A 25173-nucleotide genomic window follows, 5' to 3' on the forward strand; every position below is an offset into this window, starting at 1 on the left:
AGGTTTGCCAAGAACGATATCAACCAAACATCAAGGCCAGATTCTGGAAACATCTAATCTACACTAGGTGCATTCTGACTGCCTTGAGAACCAGAATATCTGTTAAATTATGAGAAATTTTTCAGGCTATATAAAATAACTGATAATTGCAGCCCTCATTCATACCTACCAGAAACAGACCCATTCAAGCTAAGTACTCGACGTAACGAGCATGCCCAGAGTAGTCTGATTAGCAGGTAGGGGAGATCGGGGTTAGTTGGAACACAGGGTAAGTTGAAACGTTGTAATTTTCTTTAACGCCTGTAAAATAAATTTATGCAATACTGCCCTCAATTTATTGCTATTAATAATACAACACTAGCAATAAATTGAGGGCAGTATTGCATAAATTTATTTTACAGGAGTTAAATAAAATTACAATGTTTCAACTTACCCCACGTTCCAACTAACCCCTACATGTAAAGGAAAGCGTGTTATTCAAATTCGCTAGCTCAGCAGCCCCCCATGGCGCCTGAGCCCAAATACACATACATGTAAAGCTTGAGAAAGTTAGAAATTTGCTTTCATAATGCAAAGATACCTGATACGATTAAAGAATAATTGGTATTCTCCAACCTCAAGGTGATCTGAATACGCCTGCTGAAGATGCTAGAAGGTAAAGGTTATTGCGCTTAGATCAATATTGGTTTCCTGAATGCAGTGGTATAAACAGGACAAGTTGGAAATGACAGTTGTTGCTTGATAGAGGTGTTAATGACATAGCGCAAAAGGCACCGGTGTCTTAGTTTCAAACAACACCAGCTGCAGGAATATGATTGTAATTGACACTTGGCATTAAGACATGTCTTTTGACTCTATTAGAATGCTAGTCCATACGGGTCGAGGCTAACACACTTTAAAATGTGCAGTTGCATCTTGTATTAAGGCTGTTCCCAGCGAATGAATTATCAAAACAATATGTGAATTATGATTTACTTTTTTCTTCCCTTTTTTCACTTAGCAACACCAACCTCAAAGGTTTTGATACTTGAAACTCGGTGACAAGAAAATATTTATTTTGGTTAGGAAGGCAAAAACGGTGATCCATGTTTCGCATTTATAGGGGGGCAAAAGTGGAAAAGGTCAACAATGTTTCGCATTTATAGGGGTGCACAAAATTATGATGCAGAATTTCGCAGAAATTGTTGAAAACAAATTGTTGAAGAAAATTTTGAAAACAATGTGAGAGAAGAAAAGCCCAAAGAAATTCTTCCCCATAACAGTGAGAAAGTGTAGGCCTACACACTATAAATTCAAATTTAACTGGTAAAATTCATACGCTGACAATTCTTTTACAAAGAATGCCCTGATTTAGCAGCAGCAGGGATGTGTTTCAATAAAAAAAAAGTAGCCATAGTAACAGTCAGACACCTGTGCTTCTCAGCCAATCAAAATCACTGAAAGTTGTCAGAACTTGTAAGACAATAAAAGTTGATGAAAAACTTTTGCAGATTACTGTGCTATCACAGTAAGACAACTCACTTGTAATCAGATCATGCACAAATACATTACATGTAGTCTACAGAGAAAATGTGAAAGGATCTTGCAAGTATTAAAGCCATCGCATCGATCTTGACAACTTGACACTGAAATTTTCACTCACCTTCAGGCTGTTGATGACCAAGTCCCTGGCTTGGAGTTCTGCCTCCAGTAATCCTAGAAGCTTCATCAAGTCAGCCTTGGAGAACTCCATGATCCCCTTCTCTTTCTGATGCTTCTGAAAAAGCAAAGACAAGAAAGAAGATAAAGGTTAGAAAGGAATGACGACATTAAGAAAATGTATGAAACCTCTGGGGGAAAAAACGTGTTGGCTATTTAATACAATACTAAAAAAATACTATTCAGCATAAGACTCACTATACCACACATACATACATGTAGGAATCCAACAATGAAATATTCTTCCCCTGTATGATTACATCAAGTAGATGAATGGAAAAGAGAACCTCCTTTGTTTATTATATCAAGAACTGAGCTTCTGTGGGTACCTAGAAATTTCATTAGTCATCCAAACAAGGTGTGCAGAGTATAATAAGGGGGATATCCTTGTAAACCAACCACACAATCTTTTCAATGAAAGAAGAAAACCAAACATGTTTATCAACTGAGTAGATAAAAAGGAACCATTCTTCTAAGTTTTTTTGAATTACCAGCTCAATTCATCATATACATGTATACACAAGATATTCTATTCAATCCATTCCAATATGCTGACAACTAGTCAACCTGAAATCCTATTGATGTAATGCCTGCATGAATATTAATATTAAGGAAAAGGTGCCCAGAATAGAGTACACTCAATCACAGAGAAAACTCATCAATTGTCGTCATCATAAAATCCAAAACAAGATCAAGATCAGCATGACCCACAATGAGACGATCATCAAAGAGGTCCACAGAAGTTTTTCGAATCACAAATTTGGACAAAGATCCTTTGCCCTACACACACTCGACAAACGTACACAAAGTGACTGAATCAGTCATGATGCGATTGCGACACACCAGTCTTTCAAACGTGCTGCAAGGCACGGTGCACAGTCATCACTAGTCTCAAGACTCTTATAATCAGGGCAGCATACTGTGAAACAAATCATCAGTGACTTAAAGCTTCTGCATTTCTTGCATTCGATCAATAACACTGTAAATAGAGGTAAACAAATCAAGTTTGGGTGTATTGTACGCTTTTTTCCAGATTGTACACAAAATACTTTTCAGTGTGCAAACTGTTTCTGTTGTTGCTCCCGCTGCAGCACGTGTAGCTGAAAAATCACAATTCCCTGGATTTCACAAAATGACCTCATCAGCTGCATTCTAAATACCATCATAAATCCCGAGATTTCCCTTCCAACCCTTATGACTGCTCCTTGCCTTCAAACGGAATCCCCCTTAGAATGAAATGAGTCACAAACACACACACACATAATGGGGACACTAGAGATCTATAATCTCATATATTCAGCACCAACATTCAACAAAGAAAAAAACAAATTATGCCCATATCTTGCAGCGAATATTGCTTGAGCAGAATTGGAAAAAAAAAAGATGATGCATTTTAATGAGTCATATGATCCATATCGAGTGATTTGTCACTCTAGCAACAGCATTCCTAACTTCCAAAGCCAGTATGCATATGCAGACAATGAAAAGAGTAAGAATGAATAACTACTGGTACGGTACTAAAAAAATGGTCTATTAAAACAAATAATTCATTGCAAAAAAGATGAGTCAGAATGATAATTGCTATACAGGCCATTTTATCAAATCTGTTTTGGGACATTTAATTTATGGTCAATTAAAATCTGGGATATGAAATTCTTTGTAATTACAGGACTTTGACAGTTGACAAAAAATGGACCCCCCCCCCTCCTATATATTAAAAGGAAATCTTGGATCTGCCCTGGAGAATACCATGGGGAATTTGGGGATGATACTGTCTTGAACATACATGTTTTTTAAATGCACTTGCAGAGATTGTGTGAAAGGCTCAAATACTAGTACACAACAAAAAAAGTAAGTCCCCCCTAAATCAAACTGCTGTAACTTTTGAACCGAATTATTTCGAGATATGATATTTCATGGGTGGTTTTATACACTCATCAAGCAACTCCTGGGAAAAATGAGATTGATCGGTTGAGTCATGCATGAGTAAATAAAGATTGAATTAAAAATGACCATTTTTGAAAGTCACAAGAGTCGTTTTTCAGATTGTGCAAATACAAAGTTGGGCAAAAATTGTTTTTAGGTGAACTTTATAGTGTTATGCTGTTTTACTATCCATTTAACCATTTCAGAACAAAATTTGATATCGTATGTTCATGGTTGAGTGAGCACGATGTATTGCAGGGGCCGCGGAAGCGGGGAGGGGGGGGGGCTGGGGGGCTTCAGCCCCCCACTTTTTTCCATAAGCAAGTACAAAAATGTAATACGATTGTGATTTTTGGCATGGTCAGCCCCCCCCCCCCCCCACTTGAAAACTGCTCTGCGGCCCCTGTATTGTGACGTGTCATCATAGGGTTTTGGGGGTATTATCTTTTACAACTTGTTAGATCATGTTAAAATTTGAAAATGATGATGGCTCCCCCGATTAAAGGCCCCTCCCCCATTTAAAATTCTGGATCCACCACTGATCTGTCCATACATTCAACTGATCCTGAGAAATTGTTAGGAAAAGAATACATTTATGCAGTATAAAGAGTATTCATTCCTAAATTTTCGAATGTGCTCGCTCAACCATGAAATGGCTAAAGTTCGGAAAGTGTTTGGTGATAGAAATGATGGATGATAAAAACAACAGCAATTAAAGACACCTTTCAAACCAAATTTGTCCCCAATATTCTCTTTATTACCCTTTAAAATGAGTCTGTGTCATTGAAAATACCAATTTTCCCACTTTGATGCGTGCTCACTCATCCATAAACAAACAAATCGATTTCATTTTTGCACAGAATTCTGTCCATAGGTTGATAAACATTACTGCCAAACGACATTGCTAAAGACAGTCTTGAAAAAAGTTCCACCATATTGAATAAGGGGTTTACGTATGCTTAAACATATGCACCCATAATGTACACAAGTCTATGAGAGAGGAAGTCAAAATTTGAACAAATATGAAATGAGGGTTTGTTTCATGGACGGTTTTTGTTACTTCTGCCAACAGTTATTTCATGAAACTTCGCACATGGTTTCAGAGTAACACTATCCAAAATGTGCGCACACCAAAATAACCATTCGATTCGGTACAGAGTGGGGCCAAGGCCTTGAACTTTCTTCTCATTAGCATAATTTTCGAATATTGTGTGCTCACTGATGCATTAAACATCGGGATTTTCATAAAAATCAAATCAAATCAACTGTGCAAGGAGTTGTGTGACAGACATCCATAGTTACAAATTGCAGTTTTTCCAATAACGTAAAAAAGAGCTAATCACATTCCACATGTTCATTCAAGCGTAAATGTTTAATTTGACACCTTTGAATCATTGAAGCATGTTAATTGGTCATGAACATAAAAAAAAGTTGAGAAAAGATCATTTTCAGTTAGAAAAATGAAGCAATACTTGCCTACGATATTTGAAAATCGCATTAATTGTTTCCAATAAATGTTCATTGAACCGTGAAACGGTGAATATTGTTGGAGATAGTCTTCCCCAAAACAACTGTCATCATATTCTAGCATTTTTATTGAAAGAAATGTGTAAAAATCCAATTATAGCAAATTTGGACTTGAGTTTATTCAACCGTGAAATTTAGCTTAAAAAGTTGTATCGTCTTTTAGAAAGTACCCTTTCCAAGCCTTCTGACTAGTTTTCATGATGAGAATGTGGAATTAGTTCCAATACAATGGAATCAAAGTCGTGATATTTTTGCTTGTGACTTTTGAAGTGACATTTTTGCCTTCTGACGGTGCTCACTGAAGCATGACGTAAGATACATCCACAACATTTACTCATAGGGTAGCTTATAAAATTACCTACACGCTCATGTAAAAATATATCAAAAACTCCCATTGGTTCGGAAATTATTGATGTTTGTTTAGGGGGGGACTTACTTTTTTTGTTGTGTATAGTTCAATTCTCCTACGTAAAAGGACATTAGAGCTAATTCATTCACGTCACTCATGCCAGTTTGATGGTAATGAAGTTTTGAACATGATGGAATTCTATTCATATTGTACATATTGTAGTCCCACATGTATGGACATGTACATTTGTAGGATGATCGAGAGTGGCATCTACTAAAAACGATCTTACAAATAAAGAAAGATGGGAATATTCTCATTGATAGTTTCCATCTATTTTAAGAAAATGTGGAATATAGATGGGCGTTTCATGGATGTAAAAATGTGGAATGTGAAATTTTATCAACTTTTGGGATTTATTTTCAAATGGTTTTCAATATAGGAAAACATTTTAATGCTAATGCGAAAGGTCATTTAAATGCTGTTTTCAACGTTTGGACTCAGCCCCTACTTGTACATGTACATGTATGTATACTAAACATCAGCATTACACTTGTATACGTATGCCTGCATTCAGTACTATCCCATCGATAAAATGAACATGGAAGGGAAACATATTGACATCGGCCAGGTCGAAAACAACCTAAAAATTTAGGCCTACCTCATGTTTTCTTTCATGCACCCTGAACCAGGGAAGTTTGACCATGGAAAATTAGACCTATACATGTAGTTGACTTAAGTGTATCATTAAATGGAAACCTGTTAAGTCATTGACACCTTCCTATCAAATCAAATTAACAACCCTATTTCCTTATACAGCCAAGGTGTTAAAGACTAGCCAGGTGGCTTTAGATATATTTCTTCATAAAATCCACCCTCATCTTTGTTGGACAAGAACCCTTTCTCTAAATGAAGTGTTTGTTTTATGAGTCATACACTACAGGTTTCCTAATGAAATTTGATATTCCATGACTGTATGCATAAGTGCCCTTTCACAGTATACAATGTCAATCACAAAGTAAATCATGATTATGTAATAAAGGGAGCAAGGAAGACATTTCAGTTGCCTTGTACAGCATTCACTCATTTCCTTCTCCATGTAGGCCTACCTTGTTCATTATCTACAACCTGTTAAAATTGACCAAATCAATCCTTTTACATACACAAAAACATGGGGGAGGCAAATGGAGCATAAGGCCCCCCCCCCCTTTCCTCAAGCTTTTTGCACTTTTAATTGTTTTTTTTCTCCGGTGATGCTCCCAATGAACATTGATTCCTTTTTTTTTATTATTAATTTCTTTACTTGTCAAATAAGATCCCCCTTCTGTTTAGAATAACTCAAAATTTTCATTGTCTTTCTTGTGCATTTTTAAACTATTTTCCTCAGGCATATTTCTGCCTTTCATTTACCTTGACCAGTTTATTGTCCAGGCATGCATGTAGGCCTAAATCCCTGAAGAAATATGAGACACCCTGTATAAGTACCAGTACTTCATTTTATTTTATCACAATGTGGTGTCTGTCTTGTGGACCTTTATTATTCAGTGTCTATCTCATAGGCCTGGGGGGGCCTAGTGTCTGTCTCATGGGCCTTTACTTTCTATCTACTGGGATATGGGGTCATCAGTATCCTGGATCAGTCCCTATACAGATCTATAGGCCTTCATACAAATCGCACTATAGGTGGTTTCAAACCGCCTCGATCACAAGAATCCCCGTTAAATTACGAGAACTTTTTAAGGCTAAAAAATACCCGTTAATTATTCCTGCATTCACACCGCCCCGAAACACATCCTTCGGATAAGTTCCCGAAGTTACGAGCATGCGCAGTGTGGTCTGATAAGCAGGCAAGGCGGGAGATTCAAAATCACTAGCCCAGCAGCCACCCACGCCGCCGCGCCCAACGACACGCTGGGATAAAAGTTCCCGTAATTTGCTTTCACATCGCCAAAATACCTGCGACCTTGGAAAAATCCCCACGAAAGTTCTCGTAATTTCGCCAAGTACCTACTATTTAGCGGGTATTTTCTTTCGGGGAAATTACGCATAGTTTGCTTTCACATTACCAAAATACCTGGTATTTTCTGATCGTGGTAAATTTCCCGATCAGAGAATACCTGGAACTGGCAAACTTCGAGGCGGTCTGAAACCACCTTATGAATGAAAATATGAACACAACGTTATTAACACATGATGGTACCAGTAATCTCCATTCATCATCTCAAATTACAATTATAATTACAATTGGAAAGGTTGAGTTGGTGATTTATAAATAGGGAGAGAATGTTTTCATATACGGACATTGATCATAAGTAATTGATATTGATCTGTTCTGTTGAAATCAATTTAAAAAAATTGATGTCAATATCATACAAATTGTTAGCAAAAGATTCCTTTATGAACTACAGATTCATAAAAGCAGGGAATAATTTTGTTTCACAAATTTGATAGTCCTATGTAAAAATATCTATACAAAACACTTTAATATGCATAGTGCACAGTCTTTTAAAAATGTGGAGCAAATTGCGATACAATACCAGGAAAATTATTCTGTGAAAAGCATCATCAATGAAGCATACATGCCTGACCTATTTCAGAAATCAAGATTTTAAAAAATATTAATGAGACGATTGTTCAGAGCAGTAGGCCTATGGATATTTTGAAATCATGTTTTCAATGAAATCCTGATGTGGTAAAGGCAATTCTGGTAAGAATGCAACATCATATCATAAGTTCAACAACAAGAATGCTTTCCATATAAGGGCATAAGTGGGTTTGCAGTGGGCCAAGATTACAAGCTGAGAAGCACTACACTGTGTAGCATGCTGAGGTTTACAGCAATTAGCCCAAACCTGTCCACGGTAGACTGACAAGTCTTTGCTAGAATTTGAAAATGGCTAATTAAAGAAATGACTTAGGGCAGTCACAGAAGTCATCGCTCCGACCTTGGCCTTTAAGGACAGTAAAGAATTGAAGGCTATTGGATCAAACTGCATGCCTACACGTACCTCGAGATCAATGGCCAACTGTATTTACTATCAACTTCTCATACATGATTTTCCCTGAGGTTACACTTGGTTTCTTGCAATATGAACAATCAGTAGGGTTAGGCTTTTTTAATAGGGTTTAGTTTCAGAAAAAACCTCAGTGTGAATATGGTTGTACATTATGTTTTGGTTTACATTTAGGCTCATTTTTACCGTGTTTACACATTGACATCGGCTCGCGTGTTGAATCAGCGAGCCGGGTTGAACACTGCGAAGAAGGGATCAGAGATCACGTTCATAACGTACATATAAAAAGGCGAGTTCAACACGGCTCGCGGATCTCGAACGGAAGAAGAATTATGACGTCGCAAATTAAACACGGGAAATTCACCGCCGGAATCGAATCTTGTCCGTGCGAACAACAACACAGCCAAAAGTGAAAGCGCGCGCAGTGACCTAGGTCAAGAGAGTTCGACACGGCTTTCTGTTTACACACGAAAAAATTGCCGAGTCTGACTCGGGTCGCGGGTTGAAACCTTCGATTTGTAGGATCGATAAAGCCGTGTTTGACACGGCTCGCGGATCACTCTGATTGCGTTTACACAGCATAAAATTGCCGTGTTGAGCACGGCTCTCGTGTTCAACCCCCGAGCCGAGTCAATGTGTAAACACGGTATTAGCTTTCCATGCTCAAGATATCAACATCAGGATTCTCCAGAGCACATTTCAAGTAGAGTATGCAAAGTACAGACCATAATAATAATACATTATAATAATACATTATACACATTATATAATAATATATAATAATAATACATTATAATAATACAGCATATTTGAAGGCAAGGTCACTATCCTATTCAGCATATCTATATGAGAGGATAAAGGTAAGAATAAAACAAGGCATAAAATCCTATGGTCCATGTAGAGGGGCACTAGGGCCGTCTGCACCATCCCGAGTTTTCAAATTAGCGCGCTATTTCTGATCTGGCAAATTATCCCGATCTGAACAATCTCGAGATCATTTGCAATGCAGACGCAATTATCGCGCTATTTCGTAGGATTAATCTCAAGATTGCAATCCCAAGTCAACTTGGGATTATTTGCAAAATAGCGCGCTATTTCACGAATTATCGCGCTAATTCGTAGGTGCAGACGCACTCGGGATTATTTATACACGGCAATGCATCAATGCCTCGCTCGAGCATGAATTGCTCTTCTTGCGATGGTGGAGACGGGGTTTCTTGAATCTCAAAATTAATCGCGAAGAGGGCAGATCGGGCGAAAATCTTGAGATTGGGCAAACTCGGGATGGTGCAGCACCGCCTACTGAGTCAAACAAAAAGGGGACTAATACATGTACTGTACATCATGGATTACTGTAATCTAAGCCAAGACGTATTTGGCCTCTTTCTTATTTTCATCCTCTTTATGCATTGTACACTAGATATTTCCATGGATCAGACACATTATGAATGGCAATATCATCCAATGCTAGAGCCTAGAGGCAGTAGTATAGTGTTGTGATTCAAATTGCGGGGGAAATTCTCTCTCATCGTAGCCATTCCATGTCAACAAATACAAAATAGAGTGGGACTTGGAGCATGTATATTGTATGCACATTCAACCAATGCATAGCCTCGGACGTACCATAGACCCTGCATGGATGTACACTGTAGTCTTTCACAAATTTCTCTCTGTGTTTACCCTACATGTATTATCAATATGTTGAGCAATGAGAGCGGGAAACTGCTCCCAAATTTGTTTGGGTTTTTTTTATAAGTTAAGAGGGGCATTATAAGTATGAAATCATTAATATGCCTCATACATGTACCATGTGTAAACCATTCTGGTTGTCAAATTGCAGAACGAATAATTTCCAATGCATTGAAATTCCAAGTTTTTAATTTGAATATATATAAATCCTGGACTTTTCACATGATACATCTTGTGAACGCAGACTAATGTATTTTGATGATCCAAAACTGAAATATTGTTACAGTTAATGAGAATTCACTGAAATTAGGATTTGAAATACATGTAACATGTAACATCATGCACACAGCTATTTACTGCCCAAAATGCAGCAAATCTGTAACTTAACCTAAACATACATGTTCTGTATCTTGTTGGGATAATTTTACTACCGGTATTTCATTACATCCCCACCCCTGCCCCACAAAGAAATCAACACTTTGTTTCTATCTTGTCAAAGAAATTAAAACTTGAAACTACAGTGTACAATGTATATTGAAAATCGACTGCAACTAGATGTACATGTACATGTATGTACAAATATATTTGTTATGTACAATCATTGCTGTTTTATATCAACAACTGGTAAGAACTGTAAAATGACTGACAAGTATCATGCTCTCATATGCGCTCACTATTCCTGTCCAATGGCATATCAGACTTCACGGCATGATGCTAACAAATGCATTACCTTGCTTCGTACTCTACCTGCACGATGTACAAGTACGTTGGCAATACTTTGTACATTCCATAGATGCCTTTCATTTCACCAATCTGAAGTTGAAGTTACACAACAGTTATTCCTCAATGTGAGAGGACTCTTTTCTTCCAAAGACATGTTTTTGTTTGCAATAATTGTTCTGACTTCTGTATTTGCCTTTATAATTCTCAAAACCAGAGCATGATGGGAAGGAATTATTGTATGCGACAAATCAAAACATACAGTACAGACCGACCTGACACAGTGCACTTATATAGCTCACTATTATTCTTTAAATAGCGCACTCATCACACAGCATAAAAAATATTCAACCAAGCCCTCTTTTACATGAATTTTCAAAGCACAATCAAATGAAATTAATGGAATGATACTGTTCAAAACAAGTGATTTGGTTAAATAGCAGTATTCGAAAAACCAAACTACAAGTACATGTATGTCTTTTTCTAGAATCCTGTCTTGTGATGCATTGCAAAGCAATGCACTTGTCATTTTTCTCAGAGTCCATTCTTTCACCATCTTGCCCCCCTCCCCCCGGTCTTCTCATCCCATCTTATAAAGAGCTCTTTAACCCCCAGTCTCTTCTCAGCTTTACTTCATCCCAACTTTGAAACTATAAAAAAATAACTTTCATAGTGTGTTGCAATGGAGCCCCCCCCAAAAAAAAAAAAAAAAAATAATAAATAAATAAAAAATATTTTTAAAATGCTTTTTTACACAAAATGTAATTTGAAACTTAGAGAACTATTTGAGAGAAAAAAGGTTTCTCTACTCAAAAATATATCATGTTGCTATCCTACATGTACCATGGTATCTCTACAACACCCCAAACCCAAATGTATCAAGTTTTTGTAAGAATAATTGTAAAGCTGAAGACTTCTCTTGTCAAATAGGGGGTCACAAACTGTATTCACCTCTATGGATTTAAAAACAATAAAACCGACATAAGCTACATCTGAATTTCTTCAACTTTACTCCAATCACTCACCAACTCTGAGATTTGGCTGACGTCAGAAGGATGGATACAGCACTCTGAGCATTACCAGAGGAAAGAAATTCTATGAATGAGTGTGCGTGTTTTGAGAGGCCCCAAAAATAAAATCATATCTACAAGATGTTCGCCAAGCCGATTGAGGGTCATCTAAAATAATCTGCTAGAAATAGAAACCTCTTTAATTCTAAGGTCATGTCTTTGTGCACTTGTTCAAGGGGAGTAAGAAAGGCACTCGGGGAAGACATTCAAATGTCAAAGGAGATAGGAATAATTGCTTCAATATCTGCAGTCCATGTGATAAGGCTACATTATTGGAGGGTCAAAAAATTTTAACTGATATTTCTTACTATTCTGGCAGTATTTTACCCCAGATAGAGACACTGATCCATAAAATTGAAATACAAACTAATACTAAAAAAGTATGCTCATGTATGTAAAATAAAGGGGAAGTGTAATGCACTGCTCAAGCATACAGATCTACAGATCAATTACTGACCCCCCCCCCCCTTCGAAAAAATTTGAGACCATTGTGCCTTTCCAATGAAGATCATAACTTTGGCCAGCCACAATATACAGGCTGATGAAAGTCTTTCATACAGCCAAGATATTGGACAGCAGAAAGCTTCTAACTACCATCAAAATAAAGGCCAGCAAGAACTCAGTGTACCCCTTTCCCACTGACGGTAGGGGGCTGGCCCTGCATGGGTTTGGACTTCATTCACCTCTTTGCGCCCAGGCTGATCAAAATTGTGTCGAATTTGGACCAGCCAAAGGGATATTGACAAAAGTAGAGGTACTTGAAAGCTGTATTCCTTCAAAGATGGTGTGAGACAGAGTAAAAACGAAAAAAGCTTCCCTTGGCGTGGTTATGTAATTATTGATTTTCAATAAGAAGTAGAATGGCTTGCACATGAGATGACTCATCAGTGATTAAAATACCAGCTCTAAAAGACTACGCCATCACTTCATGATAGCGTTCATTTTACACCATAACACCTACATGCGCAATGCAGTGTAGGTTCTCTCAACACCCCCTCACCCAAATAGATCCATCATGTTCTCAGTATACTTTCTTGAACTGGTTTCCCTTAAACCAGATAAGGAAACCAGCTTAGATCACTTTGCAAGCATCGTCATCACCATCTCCTGTTTCTATGGGAACACTCTGAGTGGGGTCAAATGTATTGTGTGAAATTTGAAACCTCAGCGTAGGCATTTTTACAGTGTTTAGAGTCGTGTGTCACAGATGCACAAAGATCGCTTCCCAAAGAACCGTTGTGTCCTCACCTTTCCTTGAATTAGTTTATTGAGGCAAAATGATCTTGAAAAACTACATCGCGAAGTGGTTTTCCAAACCGGTTTGGAAGAACGCTTTTAAGACCGCTTTGACCATTCTTATTACACATTAAGCTTGTTTTCACCAAACTAGTTTCAAAACTAGATTTAAGACTGCAATGAGAACAGGGTCTGTGAGGGTTAAGGTGTTGGTGATGGTGGTTAAGGTGAGGAATCTGAAGCTGATGTTTATACATTAATACTACATAATAATTCATTCGTTTCCAAGAACTTCTGAGGGTATCTTTCAAGATATTAATTCTCTGAAAATAATAATAATCCAATATATTCAACAGTGAATATTGTTAACTGTCTACACATGGATCCTTCTAGAATCCATGCTCTAACACACAAATTGAGAGTTTGGTTTTTAATAAGATGTCATTTTAATTTACTCATGCATGAGATATCAATACAAAAATATGTGAAAATTAATTTATGAAAAATTAATCAACTGCCTTCTAATAACAGGAAAAGCTGCTTGCTCATTCTTTTCATATCAAAAATAAACAAGAGGTACTTCAGAAAAAAATGCAAGAGACAGCCAGCTTGCTTTGAAGGTATTAACTTTGTGAGCAGCTGATTTAAAAAATTCTCAAAACAAGATGAAACATGTGTACAAGTGCATGTATTAGAACTAATAAACCCTGAAAACAACCATTATTGAGAATGAAAAGCTAAAACTACAAGGCAAACCCAAATTTTGTAAATAGGCATCTTATAGACACCTAAATAGTACACATAAGTGTATGGGATGAAATTAAGATGGTGTTTCCGATCACTTTACATTTCAATTTTTGAAGCACTAAATAATTATTTTCGAACGTAATTTTTTCTGGGCTTCATTTTTGTAACATATCACAGACACAGGTGACAAGTGTGACCTTCTAGCTCATATTTTTTAAAAGTCGAACCAATGTCAACAATCACTTTAAATTTGAAATAGATAAAGGCCTCGCATAGACCTCTCTCCATGCTTTTTAATACATTTTTGGTGATATTTATCTCTTATTATAGTTTTGCTGTACTTATGATTTCAGGATTAATATAAATTTGTGCTATTCAATCTTGATCTAAAATACAACTATTTCTTTATTATCACGCAGATGTAAAACTTACGGATGGAAGAGGAAGTGAAGATGTCTCCCTTCCACTCCATGAAGCCCCTTTACCAGTAGTAGCAGTGGTGGGCCTGTACTTGGTATAGCTGCTGTAATTCTTCATAGTACCGGTACCTCTCGCACCAAAAGGAAAACTCATCTCAAATATGACAAGGCACAGCAAGACAATCAATAATCTATAGTCACTCGGTTAATTCCATGATGATTACAAAGAATGCAAATTACATAAGCTGTAGAGGACACGTTTGATCACGGCCGCCATCTGGGAGATACATCAGGGAAGGGTCCAGAAGAATCTGGAGCTTCTGTTCCATATTGAATATCAGCAGAAGCAAAGGAGTCCGTTGACAGTTGACAAATTTGACAGCCCATCAGATTTAACTTGGCTGGCGAAGTCACATCACGTCTGTCCCATGACATCGTCAAAATCTCCTCCAGATTGAAGACGGCCCCATAACTTCCCAACCTAAAGCCAGGCACAAATTCGGCTGAATGGGTTTTTCAAAGCAGGCAGCAATCCTGCTTTGCTATCCTTCACTCGAAACCTCCTCCCGGCCGAATGAATCTCCTTCCTGAAAGGGCATGCCAGTCAAGAGCTATACATCCCGACTGCTTGAAATAGCAGAGGAAATAAATAGCTGGCTGGGAGTAGCGCAGCGGGTTGGCTATCGCATAGGGATGACCCTCTCTTAATGATCTCTGCCCTTTGCAAGCATACCAATACCACAGATCAAATTTAGTTAATTGCTACCAGGACATACGTACATAGACTATAATTGTGCTTTATACTGTTTTCATTTATGGAGTATCGCTGAAGGACTTTAAAGCAACAGATCATTTGTTTACTGTTGAACAAAATAAAAACAAAAGAATTTTTAAATTCCAAACTTAATGAATTAACAGGCGAATATTTTCGACAAATAAATAGTCTGTCCAACACTCTATAGCCCTACTACTTTCAATCCAGAAATCTTGCTTTATCATGTATGTCACTTTTACACTAGCAATAAAAGACTCTGAACTGACCAACTCCGATACATGATTTACACTGACATACCATCAGTCTGTTTGGAGTTAGTTTGGTTGGTGTGAATGAAGCATCGGGGAGTTTTCACAATACTACACAGAAACGTTATGGAACATAGAGAATCTATTGTTAAAAGCCCTTCATGACAAAGCATTTTTTTGTCGAAAATAGGTGAATCAAAACAGCAGTGTCATCCTGGAGTCTGGACAAATGACATATTTGCATATTTTTCAGCTCCGAATCTTGAAGACGACCAACTGTCCAAGTTCACCATTTTTCGACAAAGACCTCCCAGGTATACATTAATGTATGATTACAGCTTTACATTACAATAAGGATTTTCCAGGGCTCCACATTCAAGTTTCTGGGACTATTTTTAGCATTTCGCCCCCAGCCCCTGTTGTTTACATGAAGAGTAGGTCTATATGTATGTTTATATCCATAAACATTTCATATTCTTGCCTCCCTAATGGCTGAGGGGGGGAACAAATTACACAGGTTTTCTGCTTAGACATCAAAATGCCCCCCCCCAAAAAAAAAAAAAAAATTATATATAAATTAAAAAATAAATAAATACTCAAAAACAAAAACTAAGGGACACAAAAAAATCCCCATATGGGTCAAATTATTAAAGGTGTGAAAATTAAAATGTAACAAACATACTTTTTCTGTGACCATGTATATCAAGTAGGCAATTTTTTTTCCTTTTTGTTTTGTTTTTACTTCTATTTGGGATTTTTAGCTTCCCCACTGACCTGAGGAGAGCTGGGTGTGTAACAGTTAAAAAATGCAGGAGGATTTGGATGAATCATCATTGGGCTCAGCTTGCCACCAGGACCTCCACCAGCTCTAGATCTTTAATTGGACAAGCGTGGGTGCCCAAGCCTAACTGCTACATGCTCCATCTACACTGCAGGCAGATGGCCGACAAATCAGGAATTCATGACATGAAATTTATTCTTCTCTGCAATGGAATATTAAGTGGGATTTGTAATCATTCAATTAATACATGTAGGCCTACATGTATTTTGGTATGATGGTATCCTTCAATGAGGTACAGTAGTGTTTACTTTTATTATTAAATATGAAGCTTGAAGAAGTAAAAGTCAAATTTCACGAGACCAATAGTTGAAAAAAGACCCCAAAGAAAAAAAATGATAATAAATGAATGAATGAATGAATGATGAATGAATGATTGAATGAATGAATATATTAATTAATAAACTAATAACTAAATAAAGAAATAAATTAATAGACAAATATATCAATAAACAAATGAATGAATAAACAAATGAATGAATAAACAAATAAAATAAAAATAAGAACAAAAAAGGATTTCAAAAAAACATTTACTACTTTTCAAGAAACATCAACAGTATTTATAGGACAAATCGAGAATTAATCATTGTACATATACGTGCAATTTTGCCTCCAATAATGGATTATGGAACCCTTCTTATACAGTTATATTAGCCCCATGAATGGGGTGACTAACTTATCATTAACAATCCTCAAATATTCGCTCTTTCTTCGAGACTAAATGGGTCTGTGTGGATGAATCATTCAGAAAGACGGTCAGAGACTGCGCTTAATACCATTAAATATTACTGAGTATCTAGTCACTCAGGCAGATGAGATGACCATCACAAAACTACAACCCTGTTCTCATTTACATGTAGTAGATCAAAAAGCATGCTTGTGCTACAAGTACAGCATATCTCTAGTTAAAAAGGCAAGAAATATAATCTGTTAATTTTTTTCAACAACTGCAACTCAAGGCTACCTTCATAGTTTGCAGGTTTTTCAAAAAGTCACTAAACCGATTGCTGGACAGGGGTATGCTCCAATATTGCACAGCACGGTCCCTCCTTAAATTACAACATGAGAATGGGGTTGTTGTCTTCTATTGCTAACATTGGTGGAGAGAAATAGGGTTGGTCTGATGAGCAAATGACAAACCGAGGACTGGAAAACCCCCCCAATAAATGAGTCATCATTCACCAATGACGTCACGCTGTATATTGTGCATGAAATACAAACATGATGCACACATCACATTACGATCAACACATTTTGAGAACTGTTGCTTATACAAGCACACATACTGTGCATGTACGCCACTTCCATTGAGGAGTGTATACCAGGCGCGACCAAAGAAACACGTAACGGCACGTAACGTAATAAAGGCTGTCAAAAACACTAAATTACTGAAAAAAGGTTATATATTTCGCTAGGAAAGCTACATGATTATGCCTTATGGTCAAATTTGCGAGGGTATAGAAGACGAAAAATGCTTTATAAAGGATGTAGTTTTTGCCCCAACATACATTACGTGTTTAGAGTCCGATTTGAGTGAGGTGTGGGCGGTACTTAACCCAATGTAAAGGAAAAGCCGAAGTCTGTGACATAACAGTCATTGAAATGGAAAAAAAAATATAACTGAAACAAGAGCTTGAATCGGTCAAACTACCAGTTCTTACATTGTATTTCTGAAAACCTGATTGGGAGGATTCACCTTTGCGGCAAGCGTGCGACTAGCTTGCGCAAGCTTGCGGCATGCTAGTAACTACCGTAGCATGAGGCTAGCTTAATAAGCGTGTAATATGCGTGCAGAGTAATAGTTAAGCGATCTTTTAACGAGCAGGGACTGTTCGCTAGCATGTACTTGCTTATTAAGCGAGCGCCCTGCTAGTCGCATGCTAGTTACTAGCAAGCGGCATGCTTAAATTTCTGTAGGGGCAGCTTTCATCACTATGATTTGCTCTCTCACCCCCCCCCCAAAAAAAAATCACTCAGGCATTAAAAACAGTCAATTGCCTCTAATGCCCAATGCCAATTTGCTTAATACTGAAAGTGATAATGCTGGACAAATCAAATACCCATATAGCTAATAGCTTTAAATCCTAACGATGCAAAGTAATCATTTAAAATACACGGCAGACTGATGGTGTGGTGAATGTGGTCTGTAGTCTAATAGATATTTTAAATCAATAAATGAGAAATGGTACAAACAATGAGACATGGAAATTAAATTCAGTCGATTTCAAATGAATTGAAAGTATGTGCACATATGTTGAGAACAGGAGTCTGATAGTAATAAATGCTATTTTGAAGAAAAAAAGCATTTCCGGGCAAGTCCAAGAATTCGCGCGCATTACGTATGGGACATTTCAGAGGCTTTAATGACCTGAAAAATAGTGTTAAATGACTTTGATTAGATTGAATACCCTCGTGATGGTAGACATCTAGGAGAAGAATAATCATGCAAAAAATTGTGACATATGACCTTGATCTTGACCTTTTAGAGCGAAAAGATGCGCCGTTACGTATGGGACGCAGAGAAAAGACAATTTTTAATACATTTGTTTCAAGTTGAGAATTCTCTGAAAGTATTTTACTTGACAACTTGAAACTTAGTGTGATAGAAGTCTCAATACTATAGTATATTTATGGCAAGTTTCATGTCATAAGCCAAATCCCTCTAATTACAGACTCTAATTAAACAAATTAATGACATGTTACATATGGGACATTTTGTCCCCATAGAGAACGTACACAATTTTCCCCATAATTCAAAAAATTGAAATAATTTAAAATATGGAAATAACAAAAGAGTTTCTTTCTTTTAAAATGTTCTATTGAGACATATTTGATATCACTGAAGGGGAATCAGCCATTTCAACCTTTTTATTCCTTGTTTTTCATGGTTTTATGAATTTCTTATGTATTTCTATTGTTTTTATTTTTTCATATTTTTCCATTTTTCCATTTTTTTTGGCTTCAATTGTATTCATTAATCAGTATTCATAACAAATCAGTGTTTAAAAACTAAAGAAAAGGTAAATAATCAGTTTTTAGAGCACTCTTCAAATTTGTTTTTCTCCATTCACTTTGTACACAAATCTCCCCATTGACATTGTGTGTAAATGTCCCATACGTAACATGTTGTCCCATACGTAACAATTTTTTAATTAACTTTTAATTAAAAAGTAAACTCCATTTTTGAAACTTTTTGTGGTATAACATTTTCATACTTAATAAATTAGAACTTCCCAGAGATGCAACAATTGTATTATGAGAAATAACTTAAAAACACATCCTCAAAATGTTACGTATGGGACATTCCATCCTTGGACAAGACCTAATTTGCATAATTAATTAGATGACACCACTTTTTTCTGCCAAAAGTAATAAGATGTAAGGGGGTCCATGTCCCACCTATGACTAAAACTCAGAAGTTTTGTTTTCATTTTCTATGAGTTTTTCTAATTGTCCCATACGTAACGCCCATTTTACTGATTATGCAAATTAGGTGCCCCAAATTAGCATAAATATGCATATTATCAAATTTTTCTTAATGAAATTTTAAAATTCAACATTTGGGCTTTCTTACCCCACCAAAGATAACTTCTTAAATTAAAAATGAAATTTTGCCTTTCAGGGTGACCTTTTCTTGGACTTGCCCTTCCTCAGAATTTTTCTGCTTCTTCTTTAAAGGGAACTCCAAGCTGAATATGATATGATTTGAACAGATCAGGGCCGTCTTACAAAGAGTTACGATTTATCCAATCAATTGTAACTCTATGGAAATCCATCAGTATTACAATTTTTTCTTCAGGAAATTTGCAAAAATGCGATGTCCTTTGTAAACAAAGGAGAATACACCAAATTGTCGAAAAATCCCTAAATTTACGGATGTAGTACATTCATATCTAGAATTTTTTTGAACAAACATGCACTTCATATGTTGACTTTGCTGGCTTTCCATAGTTGCGATTGTTCAGATCAATCGTAACTCTTTTTAAGACGGGGCCCTGATGAACAAAAACTTGAAATCTCATCAGAATCAGGCAAGAAATGAATTTTAAAAAGAGTACTCCGGGTTGCAATAAGCTTAAATTGACTACAAGCAGAAAGTTAAAAATTTTGCCCATATTTATTCTTTGTTATCCATTTCAGCTAAAAGACTATGTCCAGACCTATGTCAATGAATAATCTTGAGTCATGTCAGAATTTTTTTTGTTATGGAATCCGCTTGAGTTGCGCTGGTCAGCTGGTCGGTAATCGGTATCCTAAAAAATGAATTCATGAACGGAGAAGTCACAGATTATACAATATTGATTTCATTTTTAAACAAATATTCATTTATTAAATAAAAAAAAACAAGAAAAATTATTATGAGAAGACGGGAAAAAACTTGCCGATGTTTATGTGGCCACCTTGTTCTCTTTGTAGTAGCTAAGCTATGAGACGCATGCAGCGTCTGCCGCCCTCTATACGCGTCTCGTAGCTTAGCTAATAACAAAGAGAACAAAGAGGCCACGTAAACATCAGCAAGTTTTTTTCCCGTCTTCTAATAATAATTTTCTTGGTGGTCACCTGAAATATAACAGAAACCTGGGTTATGAGTGGTAAGACTGAAAAAAACATACTCGATAATCAAAGATATTCAGAAGAAGAAAATACTTAACTATTTGTTGTGTACTACATTGTTTTATTGAAATACCCGAAAGGAAAATACAAAACCAGAACCTGCACACATCGGACAGATTCCAGAATTCCGTCCGTTCCGAATCAAGGCCTAATGATCAGACTAAATGTAGTGTTGAGACCAACCTTATAATCAACTAAATGGATTTCATTCTACTATGGTAATAGACATCTCTCCAGAGAAGACATTTCATTTGAACAGGCTTACAGATATTCACCATCTTCAAACAGGGGGTGTCATTGAACCAAATGCCTCCTCACAATGGGCTATACAGCGCAGAAAGGATTATGAATCAAAAGTCTCATTCAACTGTACAATAGCAACAATAGTGCTACAAATAACAAAGATTCTCTAGACATGCCTTACAAAGGGATATTTTGCTGAAAAGAACATATCGATTCCCCCTTCCCCATGCAGTGTGTTTACAACATTGCATCTATACAAGGCGTGAGAAAGTATTGTATTGGGCAAAGAATAAACCAATTGTGGTGAATGATTCGGTGATTACAAGTGTACATTTTACAATCCGAGGTATAAGAGATAAAATACTTAATTCAACATACATGATCGAAAGTCAAAGTCCAATTAGCTTCAGGTAGTACATGTATGTAAAACCACATGCTTTGCTGTCTGGAAGGCAAAGGGCATATATGTTCTACTGTACACTTGTAAACAGATCAATGATCTGCAACATTAATTGTGAATTTCATTCAATGATTACATTACAGGATACAAAAACCTCAAAAATCTGTAGCATATTTTTGTTGTACATGTACAAAGTGTACAATGCAATGCAACATGCGCAATCTGAACTTTACCCGGCTTTTAAATGTTGTGCAGTGCATTCGGGCCCTACAATACATTTTGATTAATAGTTTGGGTTTTTTTTTGCATGCTGTACATGTATGTAGGATGTACATGTAATGGTTAATTTCCCATTCGTCTCATGCTAATTCGTCCATTTGCCAACTCGTCTTATGCCATTTGGTCTACCATCAGTTGGTCCACTATCCACATGGTCTAACTGCCAACTCATCCACTTATCATTTTGTCTAATAACCAGTTGGCATTATACTAAATGAAAGTACAGACCATGTGCTGAGTGGACGAGTTGGCAGTAGACGTATTGGCAATTTACCGGATGTAATCATTGAATAGTTGGGCTTTTTATATACCGGTACACATGTAGTGTCTTAAAAGAAATTCATGGAGTGGAATGCATGTACGTACATGAGGTATCTCCCTTACTGTATGCTATCTTTCGTAAAGTATTCATTATTACAAAATATAATTTGTCAATATCACATTTCCTTTAAAACGTTTCTCTCTTTCGCATTTTTACTAGTTCAACAAATGGTCATTGTCCAATCAGTTTCTCAACATAAAAGGAGTATTTTTTTAAAGGAAAAGTCCACTTTAACAAATAGTTTATTTAAATAAAAAGAGAAAAATCCAACAAGAATCACACTGAAAATTTCATCAAAATCAGATGTAAAAATAAAAGTTATGATATTTTAAGGTTTCTCTTAATTTAACAAAATGCAAATCAGAAGACTGATGACGTCATCTACTCTCTTATTTCTTTTGACTGTATTTCATTACATGAAATATTCTAATTTTCTCCTCATTGTCAAGTAAAACAACAATAATTCCTCCCTGAACATGTGGAACTAACATTTTTTAATAGTAGGCCCTATATTATATATATATATGGTGAAGTCAAGTTCATTGTCAAATATGTAAAAAATCAAATAATGTATCATTCTAAAAATAAAAAACAAATAAAATAGTGAGGGACATCTTTCATCATTGCATGTCAATGAGTTGCGCATATCACTGTTTGGTGAAAAATCACTGTAACTTTGAAATGTCACAATTTGATTACTTTACATCCGATTTGGAAGAAATTTTCAGTGTTATGCTAATTCGATTTTTCTGGGGTGGATTTGACCTTTGAGAGTCTGCAGAGCCATAGACTATATCAATCTAATGTAGCAGAGATCTGAAGTTGATTCTGATATGTAATAGTTTTGGACAATACACTTCAAGACTGACCTTTGCTTCCTGGGTCAAACTCAGTGATTTCTAACACATGGTTGGTACACATGGGTGCACATACATGTACCCCCAGTTCATGATTCATATCCACCTTCAATGTCTCAGAATTTCCACAAAATGGGACAGCTTGGTGCCTTTCAGCACTCCCAGCTAAGAAACAGAATCCTAAAATCAATGGAATCTACATCGTAACAAACATCCCATGGCACACACACACACATGTACATACATTGTACACACTCTCTTGGCAGAGAAAGCATTCATTTCGAGTTTTCTTTTGTGTCTGTTACATACATGTACATAGTACATGTTGTGCGTTAGTATGAGTCAGTACATGGAGGCAGTTCTGCTAAGGATGTCGGATGCCTTCTTTTACATGCAACTACATGTAGGTTATGAAATAATATGTAATTTTACATGTAATCTGACTGACCATTGTGACTGTTGATTTCCTATTTGGAGAATGAAAAGGCATACAAGCTGTGCAACTATTACATTAACAGTACATGTAAGGCCTACATGTACATACATGTAGCCCCCGTGGCATAAAGAGCCAAAAATTTCGAGGAGGCTAGATATGGCGTATCACGTAAAACTTATAACAAGATGCAAGCAAGCAAGCAAAAATTTCAATATTTTTATTACAAATGTCAAATTTTGTGACAGATTTTGACAAAATATACATATAATATATATTTCATCATTCTCTCTTTCCTTTTCTCTTTTTTTTTCTTGGTAGTGAAAAATTTTGTGGGGGGGAAGAGCCCCCATCTGTATGCCAGTGCCCCCCCAAAAAAAAAAAATTACATGTAGGCCTACAATGTACATCACATGTGTACACTTCATATACATGTAAAAATGCAAAATGAGAAGACGGGATATAATGGAACTAAAAAAATTCCTAAATTACATGTAGTACAGCATCATTAAATAATGACTTCCGGTATATCATATGAAAGGTGAAAGTGAAGTTTTTGTCTGCAAACGGTGATTAGTCACACATGAAAGGAATCATTATAGGCCTACATGTATTACCATTTAGAGGCTGTGATTACTGAAGTGTAGGCCTACATGTACATGTATGTAGCATGCACTGCATCAATGGTGATCATAACTTTATTTCATATTTTTTTCTGAAAGATGAAATGACATGCTTCCATTTAATACAAGTTCTTGTCACAATTTTTTTCCTCTTTATTGATTGCTCCTAATAAAAGTTCCTCACATGGGTATTGCCAAGTACATGTACAAAATGTAATAACGGCTTTGATCATAATACACATACCGGGTACTTTAAAAAAATATTATCAAATATCAATTTTGATCTGTCTACTGATCTGACCTGACCATAGACCTTGACCCACAAACCTGGTATTCTCCTTGCATGATAACATGGTACGGTACACAATACATAGACCTACTGTACTGCTGCACACTTAATGGAATATGGATAATAAATTCAAAGAATAATTTTCCTGGTATCACATTAAAAATTGCTAGTATATTTTTTACCCCAACATGGGTAGAGTTTATACAGAGCTGTATGTATAAAATGTTGCAAGTTCATATATCAACTTCTATGAAATATTTTCTACAAATGATGAAATTGCCAAGTACTTTAAAATCTAATTAACCAAAATTGTTGAATTAATCCCTGAAATACATTTTTTTAACATCAAAATAAGGTCACCGTTGACTTGGTATTGAACATGCTAATCTTGATTTGTTCATTCCTGATGAACATCAGCTATCGGTTTAATCAGAAGCTCATTGGAAGCAATAGCATCATACTATGGATTCTTGCTCAGAAAGAATTTGACTTACCTGTAATAATGAATGACTGTTCTTCAGTAGATTTGTTGTAGCTATGGATGAAGAAGCAGAAGAAGACTTTGATCCACTAGAGTATCCATCCTTACTAGGTGTTCGCGTTGAAGGTCCACTGGTACTGGGCGACTCCAGCATACTGACCTCACAAGATCTCCAGCATGCAAAGACGATGAACACCCAATACCCAGCTACATTGGGAGGACTTTTAAGACTGTTTCCAATTGATGCCTACCTGATTCAAGAGAAATATTAGTAATTAGATTTGCATTTGCAAGAAGAAGTATATACCAGTAAGCAGATTTTATGAATTACACCAATTAGCACATTTTGAACACAAACAAATAGGCTAAGTTTAATGTC

The 25173-nt window shown here is 36.4% G+C and overlaps 1 protein-coding gene across 3 annotated transcripts in view; it reads right to left on the bottom strand.

Annotated features, from left to right (window-relative positions):
- LOC121411567 (cortactin-binding protein 2-like) overlaps positions 1-25173 on the bottom strand; it is an 87475-nt gene extending 62302 nt beyond the window's left edge. The window contains exons 1-2 of one of the 3 annotated variants that reach the window (XM_041604360.1): positions 24808-25173; positions 1643-1756 (exon numbers count right to left, since the gene is read on the bottom strand). In XM_041604360.1, coding sequence (XP_041460294.1) covers positions 1643-1756; positions 24808-24948 — 255 coding nt within the window. In that variant the 5' untranslated portion in view covers positions 24949-25173. Of the gene's footprint in view, positions 1-1642; positions 1757-14405; positions 14943-24807 lie in introns of those variants that run through there. The other 2 variants (XM_041604362.1, XM_041604361.1) reach the window with 2 other exon arrangements.

The sequence above is a fragment of the Lytechinus variegatus genome, chromosome 3 (assembly GCF_018143015.1).
Source record: "Lytechinus variegatus isolate NC3 chromosome 3, Lvar_3.0, whole genome shotgun sequence".
Lineage (NCBI taxonomy): Eukaryota > Metazoa > Echinodermata > Echinoidea > Temnopleuroida > Toxopneustidae > Lytechinus > Lytechinus variegatus.